General features: G+C 39.0%; 1 protein-coding gene across 1 annotated transcript in view; it reads left to right on the forward strand.

The window, feature by feature from the left end:
* The window catches only part of Chd6 (chromodomain helicase DNA binding protein 6), a 167,990-nt gene that overhangs the window by 81,125 nt on the left and 75,236 nt on the right, over positions 1-11,629 (forward strand). Inside the window, exons 6-8 of the mRNA XM_055602182.1 lie at positions 8,434-8,496; positions 9,310-9,368; positions 9,964-10,081. Coding sequence (XP_055458157.1) covers positions 8,434-8,496; positions 9,310-9,368; positions 9,964-10,081 — 240 coding nt within the window. The remainder of the gene's footprint in view (positions 1-8,433; positions 8,497-9,309; positions 9,369-9,963; positions 10,082-11,629) is intronic.

The following is an 11,629-nucleotide window of genomic DNA, read 5'->3' on the forward strand; positions in this document are numbered from 1 at the left end:
CACTACAGCCACCAACATCAAAATAACAGAACTAGTAATCATTGGTTATTAATATCTTTCAACATTAGCAGATTTAATTCCCCAATAAAGAGACACAGGCTAACAGAATGGATGTCTTTAGTTTTGATCTTAGTAAAATACTCTGCTAAGAATCTTGTCATTACAAAACGTCTTACCTGTTCTTTTTGTTAGGTAAAAATGAAAGAATATTTGAAACAGTTGACAGTAAGAAGACATTTTTCAGCATGTATGTGTGTCAGTGTATGCTTCCTGCTAATCTGGACTTAAACAGGACTTAAACAGCTTATGGTTTTAGAGGGTTAGTCCACTAATACTATAGTGGCAGCATGGCGCTAGAGTAGTAGATAAGAGCTACATCCTGATCCACAGGCAAACAGAGACAGAGAGTCACTGGGCCTGTCATGGGTTTTGTTTGTTTGTTTGTTTTCATTTTTTTTTCTTTATTAATTACACTTTATTCACTTTGTATCCCCCCTGTGGTTCCCTCCCTCCTTCCGTCCCAATCCCTCCCTTCCTCCACCCTCTGCATGTATGCCCCTCCCCAAGTCAACTGATAGGGGAGGACTTCTTTTCCTTTCTTCTGATCCTAGTCAATTAGGTCTCATCAGGAGTGGCTGCATTGTCTTCTTCTGTGGCCTGGTAATGCTGCTTCCCTTCAGGGGGAGGTAATTAAAGAGCAGGCCAATCATTTCATGTCAGAGACAGTCCCTGTTTCTATTACAATGGAACCCACTTGGATACTGAACTGCCACGGGCTACATCTGTGCAGGGGTCTTAGGTTATCTCCATGCATAGTCCTTGGTTGGAGTATCAGTCTCAGGAAAGACCCCTGTGCTCAGATTTTTCGGTTCTGTTGCTCTCCTTGTGGAGTTCCTGTCCTCTCCAGATCTTACTGTTTCCCACTTCTTTCATAAGATTCCCTGCACTCTGCCCAAAGGTTGCCCATAAGTCTCAGCATCTGCATTGATAGTCTGCAGAGCAGAATTTTTCAGAGGTCCTCTGTGTCAGGCTCCTGACTTGTTCCCTCTTTTCTCCTTCTGATGTCCAGCCTCTTTGCCTTTCTGGATAGGAATTGAGCATTTTAGCAAGAGTCCTCCCTCTTGATTAGTTTCTTTAGGTGTACAGATTTTAGTAGGCTTATCCTATATTATATGTCTATATGAGTGAGTATATACTGTGTGCATCTTTCTGCTTCTGGGATAGCTCACTCAGGATGATCTTTTCCAGATCCCACCATTTACCTGCAAATTTCATGATTTTCTTGTTTTTTTATTGCTGAGTAATATTCCATTGTGTAGATATACCACAATTTGTGCATCCATTCCTCCACTGAGGGGCATCTGGGCTGTTTCCAGCTTCTGGTTATTTCAAATAAGGCTGCTACAAACATGGTTGAGCAAATGTTCTTATTGTGTACTTGAGAATCTTTTGGATATATGCCTAGGAGTGGTATAGCTGGATCTTGAGGAAGTGCTATTCCTAGTTGTCTGAGAAAGCGCCAGATTGCTTTCCAGAGTGGTTGTACAAATTTACATTCCCACCAGCAGTGGAGGAGGGTTCCCCTTTCTCCACAAAGATCCATACTTATCACCCTGCACAAAAGTCCAAGTGGATCAAAGACCTCAACATAAAACCAGACACACTAAACCGCTTAGAAGAAAAAGTGGAGAAGAGCCTCGTACTCATTGGCACAGGAGACAACTTTCTGAACAGAATACCAACAGCACAGTCTCTAAGAGCAACAATCAATAAATGGGACCTCATGAAACTGAAAAGTTTCTGTAAAGCAAAGGACACTGTCCTCAGAACAAAATGACAGCCTACAGATTGGGAAAGGATCTTCACCAACCCTATATCTGACAGAGGGCTAATATTCAGTATATGTAAAGAACTAAAGAAGTTGAACAGCAAAAAATCAAGTAATCCAATTAAAAAATGGGGTACAGAGCTAAACAGAGAATTCTCTGCAGAGGAATATTGAATGGCAGAAAAACACTTAAAGAAATGCTCAACCTCATTAGCCATCAGGGAAATGCAAATCAAAACAACGCTAAGATTTCACCTTACACCCATCAGAATGGCTAAGATCAAAAACTGTCATGGGTTTTTAAAACCTCAAAGGTTACTCTCAGCAACACACTTGACTTCCAAAAATACCATACCTATTCCAAGACCACACCTCCTAACCTTTCCAGATAATACAGACTGGGGATGAAACATGCACATGTATGGGGTTGAGCACCGGAAAGATGGTTTCCTTAATTCCAATGGGAAGGAACTGTGGATTGAAGTGTCAGGACTTAACGCTGAAGACTTATTAATGTATCAGACCAGGATTTTGTTTGAAATTTAAAGTTGAAATACCTTAAGACACATAAGCAGAGACGGTGAGAAATAGCTAGAATGAGAGTGTCCAGTCTGGAAAGAAGTTTTGATCTGCATATGTGAATTTGGCAGGCATCACCATGAAGCTAGCATTTAAAATCATGAGTTTAGATGACATCACTTTGAAATTAGTATAGACCAAAAAAAAGAAGAGAGGAGGAGGAGGAGGAAGAAAGAACTAAGCTTAAACTGGAGCCTCCTGCACTTGATTAATGTAAGTTAATATCGGAGGATTTCTCGTGCCAGTTAAGGTACAATTGGTCATGGTAGGCCAGCATTCAACTATAGGTGAACAGAAAAGGATAAGTTGCAAACGCATATTTTTAAAGACATCTGATAGCTGTGGGTGTAGGAACTAGATGAACTAAAAATGGTGGGCAGTGAAGAGCAGTTCTTCGGTGAGCTGACAGTCATTGGTGGTCTTTTCTGAAGGCACTCTGGGAAGTGAGGATCAGGGTTGGCCCAGAGAGACTGAATTCTAGATTCAAGAGAAGCACACTGAGTGATTGGAATATACAGAGCTAGTGAAATTATTGAGATGTAAGGCAAGCCCCAAAGCAAGGGATGGCCTGGCTTAGTAAAAATTTGGTGACTTACGTACTGTGAAGCTGTAAACTTGAGTGTGCCTTCTGGCGAAGTGCCTCGCTTCCTGTGCTGCCTCCAGATTCAGCAGCTCGTTTGAAATCCTCTTGCTGCAGACATTCTTTTGCCAGCCCTGCATTTGTGTGTTTAATCTTAGCACTCAGGAGGCTGAGGCAGGAGTATCATAACTTTGAGGCCAGCCTGGTCTCCATAACAAAACTTTTATCTTTTTTCAAAAAGATGGAAAGCTTATCACAAAGAGTCTCGCTCTCCCTTGAGATAGTTGTTATTTTAACCTTTTTAGGGTTGTAGAGTACAAGTTCAACTGAAACTCTGTGGAGCATGCATGTTAGGGCTTGAGAACTGTCAGTCTTTCTTGGTATTGCCATGTACATTTGTACTCCAGGAACATGTAAAACTTTTTGAATGACTTGGGGAGGTTGGGATTCTTTGTTGTTGTTGTTTACTTTCTCCTTTGGATTAAATCTTAACAGTTCCCTAGTCCTGACCCAACTCAGCTTTCTGGATGGGCTCATCTACCCACTTTCCTCCTAAGAAGATAGGAAACACTGAAATAAACACTATTACTTGGAACTATTTGTTCTTTATCCTCAGTATTCAACATAGAATTAAAGAACAAACAAACAAAAACCCCTAGATAGTCCTAGGAAACAAACTTGGCACAGATACTGAGGTAACCAGAAAAGAACTTGAAAATAACTGAATGACATATTATGGCAAGAAAAGTTTCCAATAGAGAATGGAGTCTATTATGACAAGACAACTACTTAGAATTATGAAAATCAATGTATAAGATTCAGAATACAGCTAGGCACAGTGGCGCACACCTATAATCCAGCACTCAGGGAGGCAGAGGCAGATGGATCTCTGAGATCCAGGCCCGCCTGGTCTACAAAGTGAGTCCAGGACAGCCAAGGCTACACAGAGAAACCCTGTCTTGAAGAGAGAGACAAAGAGGGTTATGGAGGATTCAAAATACAGCAGACAGATTTGAAAGCAAGTTAGATACAATAGAAGATAAAAATTAGTGAATATGAAGACAGCAATAAAAATTTTCCCAATACAGCACAGCTTGAATAGAGCAAAGCATGAGAGAAACAGGATTCAGTGTAAAGGCATTTCTGACTGTATTCCTGGGCAGAGCAGCATTTGAAGATAGAAATCACTATGAGTTCTATAAACTGATGGCAATATCAGCCAGTAAACTCACTGTCTAGTGAACCTTAAGCAGGAAAAGTTTATGAAGAAAAATTTTACCTAAGCATATCTTACACTCTGGAAACCAAAAAAGATGACATTTCAAGAAAGAGCTTTTATGGACAATTTATAACTAATATCATATTACATAGTGCAATATTTAACATATTCCCTCAGAATTTGGGAGTGAGGAGACAGTTTTCTGTATACTCATTCATAGTCTCAATCACGTTGGAGGACCCGGCCACCACAGAAAGGCAGAGAAGAAATAAAAAGTTGGGGCTGTATGGATAACATAGTTGGTGAGGGCTTGCTGTATAAGCACGAAGGCTTAGCTTGGATCCCTAGCACCAGGTGGCTTTCAGTTTGTAACTCTAGTATCTGAGGAGAGCCTGGAAGCTCATCATCTAGCCAGTCTAGCTCATCTGTGGACTCCAGGTTCAGTGACAGACACTGTCTCAAAAAATAAATAAATAAATTCAAGAGCATTTGTCTGATCACCATGTGCTTACATATGTACACATACATACAAACACATGCCAAGACACACTTACCTCCAAAGAAATAGAGTTGAAAGATTACAAAGAAAGATACAAAATGGACATTGATTATAGAAGGATTATAGAAAATTCAACAGAATTTAGAAACCATTGGCATTAATAAATGGAGATTTGACTAAATGCTACATTTAGTAGCATCAAGGCAATATCTAAATTTTTTTTAATATGAGTAACTAGTAACATGAAACTTGCAGGTTGTCCTCTGACCTCTACACATGGGCTCCAATACATAGACACAATAATTAAATAAAATCTAATTACTAGTAACCTAAACAGGTGTGGAAGTACACTATATCCATATATTCAGTATTTAAGATGACAGTAATTCAGACTCAGTTAGACTCAGATAGATGGTGTACACATCACACAGATACAAATGCAGGCAAAACACGCATACACATAAAGGTATGTTTTTTTTAAACTAAGTAACCAACTTCAGTAAGCATAAAGAAATCCAAATACAGCATTTCCTGTGAGTAGAGGTTTGTACAGAAATACTGACTAGAATAGCCTGAAATAATCCTGAAAAACAAGACCTGTATTGTTCTAAAGAAGGTTTTGTAATTGGATGGAGTCAGTCAGTATTTTTAGCATGTAATATGACTGTACCTGGTTAAATTGACGATAGGCATTCCCAGTGATAAGCTGTCACAACCAAGAAATACCACGGGTGTACACAGGAATGTTCTAACAGCTTGAGTTCTTGGTCCTTAGCCAGGCCTTTCTATTCACTGCTTTGATGGCCCTCCCAGGAATATCACCATTTGACCTGTGAAGATGATTTTTATCATTGCTTTAGAGGCTTTAAAAAACTCCATTACTTCAGAAGCTATGCAACTGCAGTGTTCTCTCTGCTCAGCCAGCCAGGCCATTTTCTCCTGTTCCTGGTCTTAACCTTGTTCAAGGTCACACCTCATACTTCTACCTATGATTTCCCTATCATCAGAAGTAACAGTTTTGTACTTGGCAGTGATGAGAAGCCAACGCTTAGCCCAGAATGGAAGCCTAGGATTTAGTTTATTTTAATACACCAAGTGTATTTTAAAAAATAACTTTTGAAGAAAACTAAGAAATGACTGGTCTCTGAGAAGGTGTGGGAGGAGGGCAGGAAGAGACCATAGCCCAGTGCTCAAGGCTCAAGTAGAAAACATGTCCCAACAGAACCACAATGGGGACAGGTAGGCTCAGAAGGTTTGCCACATGGACTGGACCCATGCTGCTGTCAACCTGCAGCAAAAAGACCTAGTGTGGGAGCCTGCACCCCCTTAAGTTTCCACCTCTCCAGAGAAACCTTCCCTCACTGTCCACACACTAAGTTATTACTCTGTTCCTTCCCGTCCCTGTATTTTTTTAATTCCTACTGTAAAAAGCATTAAACCAATACATAATCCTACCTCCCTTTTCTTCATAGATCCCCCTCCCTCATTTCTGTTTTCATTTGCTTCCATTCTATATACTCATCTGCTGTAAGGAAAAAGATGATGCTCTTGCATATAAATATGTTATCAGATGTAAAAAAGGAAAAACTGAAAACTTGGTAATTAAGTTATCAGAATAATGACATAGTTTTGCTGTGGAGATAGGCAGATAAGTAGAAAAGAATACAGCTCTGTTGTCCAATATGGACATTGCCTATGTTGCCCAGTTTGGACATTGCCAACCATGTGTGCCTTAGTGAGCATTGGAAATGTGACCAGCCTGGATTAAAGTGTGCTGTAAGTATAAAGGAAACACTATGTTTTTAAAACATAAGGAAAGAATATGAAAATGTTTTAATTTTGTATTGATTCAGTCAGTATATTTAAATTATAGTACTTCAGATATTTGAGATGTTAAATAAAATACAAATTTAGGAAGCTGGAGAGAGACCTCTGCAGTTAAGAAGCACCTGTTCTGCAATCATGAGGACCAATGTTCAGGTCTCAGCATCCGTATAATAAGCCAGGAACTCTGTCCCAACGCTCCCCCCACACACACAAACACCTATAACCTCATCTCCAAGGGAGACAAACAGGCAGGTAACTGGCGCTTGCTGGTGTCTATCATAGTCAAGGCTTGAGGCTAAGGTTCAGGGAAAGACTCCCACAAAGGAAATATTCACATCTCTGGAGTATCTCTATGGAGCTCATCTGCTTGATGAGCTCCATAATTTCACTGCAGTATGCCTTTCTCAACTTAAGTAACACTTTTTTTTTTTCCCCTGAGGAAAGTTTGATTTGAGATTGTTTTTAAAATGTTTTCTGTGTGATTTGGCCTTTGGGATGGTTATATCTTAGAATGAGTGGACTGAAGTTGATGTGCAGCACAAATTATCCTTCTGTAATATTCCAGTAGTCAAGTTGTCGTGGTGAGCATTCTTTCCTATACTGTTTCAAGTCTTAGATTGAAGTAGGCCTGGAAGGTCATAGAACACGTGAAACCACTGAAAGTCCAGAAAGAATGCTAAACGTAAAGGAGCCTTGACTCAGGGTATCCTAAGACTGCCGGTGTACATGCAGATGTTTTTGTAGCATGAGTATTCTAAGATATCACAGAGATCAGGGGCCTAGAAACTTTGGTGTGTGACTAGGGTAGGAAGAAAGGAACTGATTCTCAGTTGGGATTATCAGTGAAACAAGCACTTTAATAGAGATTAATTATACCTTAATTTCATAGTTCAAAAAATTTTTTCATGTGCTGTTTTAGTAAACTGATGGTATATGTTTTTTTCTACAGCTGTTATTCATGCTGAGGTCAGTAGTTGGTAGTTTTATAATTGACATCTCTTGATTTGATTTTAAGGCCCCCAAATTTCTCTTTTAAATTATTGCATTACATTTATTTACTTATTTATTTGTATTGTGCGTACGCATGCTGCAGTACATGGACGGAGGTCAGAGGACAACTTGTAAAAGTCAGTGCTCTTTACATTACAATCTTGGGGTCAAACACTGGTTAAGTTTTGTAGCAGGTGGCTTTAGCCACTGCGCCCACCCTCACCCTGAGATTCTCTTCTGTTATAGAAAATTTTATACATCAAAATGGGTAAATTTTACAAAGAGAAAAAGTCTAAGGAGCAGTTTTATTGGTTCTTAACTTCACAGCCCAGAGTCTCTTCTGCTTTTATGATAAGGGTTATACCCAGAACTTAGAACACTACTGTTTGAATTCTAACTTCACAAAATACTTGTGAGCTTTCTTAGGGAGGCTTCAAGTACTCATAGTGTATGTACTTTTACATTACTTAATTAATTGTGTTTGTCGGGGTGTGTGTGTGTATGTGTGTGTGTGTGTGTGTGTGTGTTGGTGAGTGCACACATCTGGACATCAGTCTTCTTTCACTGAGACACCTGGGATCCAAGTCATGATGTCAGGTCTGTGTCACAAGAGGGTTTACCCTTTGCCAGGACTATGCTGTGGCTTTGAACAAAATAATAGCTACGGTATTATAAGCTGAGCATCCTTGATCCAAAGTGTTTTCAAATCTAAAATCTTTGAGTGTCTGTCTACATGAAGCCAGATGAGTGGTAGATTTCAGAATTTTGAATTACAGCCATTCTAGTGGTAGTTTACACAGATACTCCAAAATCCTGAGATCAGAAATACTTCTGAACTCATCCTCCACTTACAGTTTTTCTCTCAGCCCCTGTTTTAACCTTTTTTTTTTTTTTTAAATCTCTGTCTTCAGGAGCCTCCAGAAGATGATGCAAACATCATTGAGAAGATCCTGGCATCAAAGACTGTCCAAGAGGTTGGTGGCTCCTGTTTGTTGTGTTTATGTCATGAGTAGACACTACCTCTGTGGAGAAGGATTTGCCTAGAGAACCAGCTGTTCATCCTTGGCAACAGTGACAGCTTCTTAAGAACATTGTCCTTTTGGAGGTTTTTAGGACACTAAGCTCTTAAATGTCTTAAGTGGCTCAGTTGATAGTTTTCACCATTAAGAGCCTAACAAAGGTATTTTTATCCCGTTGTTACAGCCCATCAAAAGTCATCAAGGGTCAAGAAGAGGCAATGAGGAATCCTAATGGGAAACAGTGGGGCTTTTATTTAGACATCTTGGGCTCTCTTAGGAATCCCCAAGAGAAAGTTCCATGAGTCAGGCAGTATGTTGGTGCCAAGGTAGATGTTTCTTATCTTTACATCAATGTATATACTTACTTATTGTTGTTTCCACGTGAAGAGGGATTATCAGGTGAAGCCAGTTAGAGATGCACATGAGTTATTATACCTGCACCAAGCTATGGTCCTCACAGTTCTGGGTTCACGCCCAGCCTGGACTGAAAGCTTTTTCCACGTGGACACTGGAAAGATGGGAGGAAAAGCCCCTTTTTATTCCCTTCTACTCTATTGAATAACTATGTACCTATTTTTTGAAAACTTTTTTGAGTTAAGTTTGGGTTAGTTGTTAGCTTATAAGAAAAGACCTGGGATAATAGAAATACTTTTTAGAAATCCCTACTAAAATGAGAGACAGGTATTTTTTGGTTTTCCTGTTCTGTTTTGGCCTACATAGGTGAGCTTCCTGGGGTGTGGGCTGATAACTGCTTACTCTTGGTTACAGGTTCACCCAGGAGAACCTCCATTCGACTTAGAGCTGTTCTACGTTAAGTATAGAAATTTGTACGTCTATTTGCTATTTTACATGTATTTGAACTTTATGTGACTAAAACTTTTTTTCCCATGACACTTCATTATCTTCTATATTTTCAGAGCCTCTAAGGCTTGTTCTTGACTGATTCAAGTTCACCTTAGGCAGTGTTATTCATTTGGGACTTTATATAGAATCACTTGGAAAGCTTTTAAAAACTACCTTGACCCACCCAAGACCAATGTTGATTTATAGTCAGAGTGGGCTCTGAGGACTGATGTGCTTTTAAAAACTCCCTGTACATTTTTCATGTGCACCCAAGGCTGTTCTAGCATGTGTATTTTCCCCCCTTTCTGCTACCTACCTGCTTTCACTGATGTGTATTTAATAGTTTGCCCATAAATCTGCCCCTTTGTCTGCCCTGAGCCCATTTTGGTGGAACCTGCAGAGAAATCAGTGGTTTGAAATCAGTCCTCTATTATTGGTTTTAAAGGCAAGGCCTTTATAAATAGTACCCAACAGTGTCACACAGACACCTGCTACTTCTGTGGATGATAGCCATCCTTTTTGTTGAAACATTTATAGTATTTTCATATGTTTGTCTCACAATTGTATGTCTTTGGATAGTTCCTATTTACATTGTAAGTGGGCTACAATGGAAGAGCTGGAAAAGGATCCCCGGATTGCACAGAAGATCAAGCGATTTAGGAACAAACAGGCCCAGATGAAGCACATTTTCACTGAGGTAAAACAATGTGTATTAACTAACTTTACTGCTGCTTTTCTTTTTTTCTGCATTAAATATCTAGGTTGACGTTTCTAAGTCTTAAATTGAAGTCCTATGTAACTCTATCGGTCAAGTCTGATATGGGTGCTGATAAAGCAAACATATTCACATTTTCACAAGCTTTTTATACTGACAGCTCCTAACCTTGGGCAATAAAGAGTGAGAATAGAATACATACAATACATATATATGTAGGTTCTCTCCAAACAATGGACATTCCAAAACCAAAATGCTAGAAAATAAATAATCAAGCTTGACAATTTCAAAACAAGAGAGAAGACTAGTGAGTTTCAGTGTTAAATCTGTAGTGGCTTTGGATCAGTAGATGCAACAAACATCTCAAGTAATTAGGAAATAGTTTATGTACGCATTTTCCCTAATTACATGCACATGTATCCTTTCATGGCATTCATTCTTACTCAGCAGGGGAATCTTCATATTTACACATACACATAAGATAAGTGTCTACACAGACATATGCCAAATAGTTTTAATAAGAAAAGTACCAGACCTGATGTGGAAGAAGTAGACAAATACACAGGGAATTCAGAAAGAAGGAAATGTTGGTCATTAAGCATTCCAAGATGTATAACTTCACTACAAACCAAAAGAAGTGCAAATAAAATTCGATTTCAGTTTTTACTGGATACTTGGAGGCTTTAAAGGTATTAAGGCTATACAGGTTATTAGCATAGGGAAGGGAAACTAGCTTGTCCTTGCTGTGAGCATGACTAGGTCTGACCCATCAGATGTCCCAAGTCTGCAGGTCCTTTCCCCCAGAAAGTTTAGTTTTGTCATGTTTTAAAAGATCAAGTCTTCATACAAAGAGTGGCTATGTTAAAAGTTGCTTACTCTGGTAAAAATTTCAAGCAAACACAATGTTGGATAATTAGCATTTGCTAAGTTATATATTCTATAAAATGGGATAGATACTATACATTTAGTGAGAATAATAGTAAAAATAATTATTGGTGATTTGGAAATATGCTTAGTGTTATGAACTGGTGTTAGTAAAAGAAAAACAACGGGCTCCAACAGTGCATGGAATAGTTCTGTTCTGGAGTGTAAGAGAAAAGAAACATCATAATAGGTAAGAAATGCCCTGAATAAATGCATGAATATCACATATTTTTATCTGGGTGATGGAATTCTGACACTTTTTTATTACGTGTAATGTATTACAGTTTTGTACAAATAACTTTTCAAATAAAAAGACAATAAAAATTATTCTTGAAATGTAGTCTACTAGACCCCAAGCATGCACTCAGTTGCCATCAATCATAGTAAATTAGTCATCCATTTACCCAACTATCATTCACACTGTAGGCCTTTTCTGCTAATGATAAGTTGCTTCAGGATGACATCAGTTTTCAATCCTTCTGATGTGATCTCACAGTTAGTGCTGGAGATGTAGCTCAGGGCTATGGCACTGGCTTAGGGTACCCAAGGCCCTAGGTTCAATGACACACACACACACACACACACACACACACACACACACACACA

The sequence above is a fragment of the Psammomys obesus genome, unplaced genomic scaffold (assembly GCF_907164565.1).
Source record: "Psammomys obesus unplaced genomic scaffold, mPsaObe1.curated_primary_1811, whole genome shotgun sequence".
Classification (NCBI taxonomy): Eukaryota; Metazoa; Chordata; class Mammalia; order Rodentia; family Muridae; genus Psammomys; species Psammomys obesus.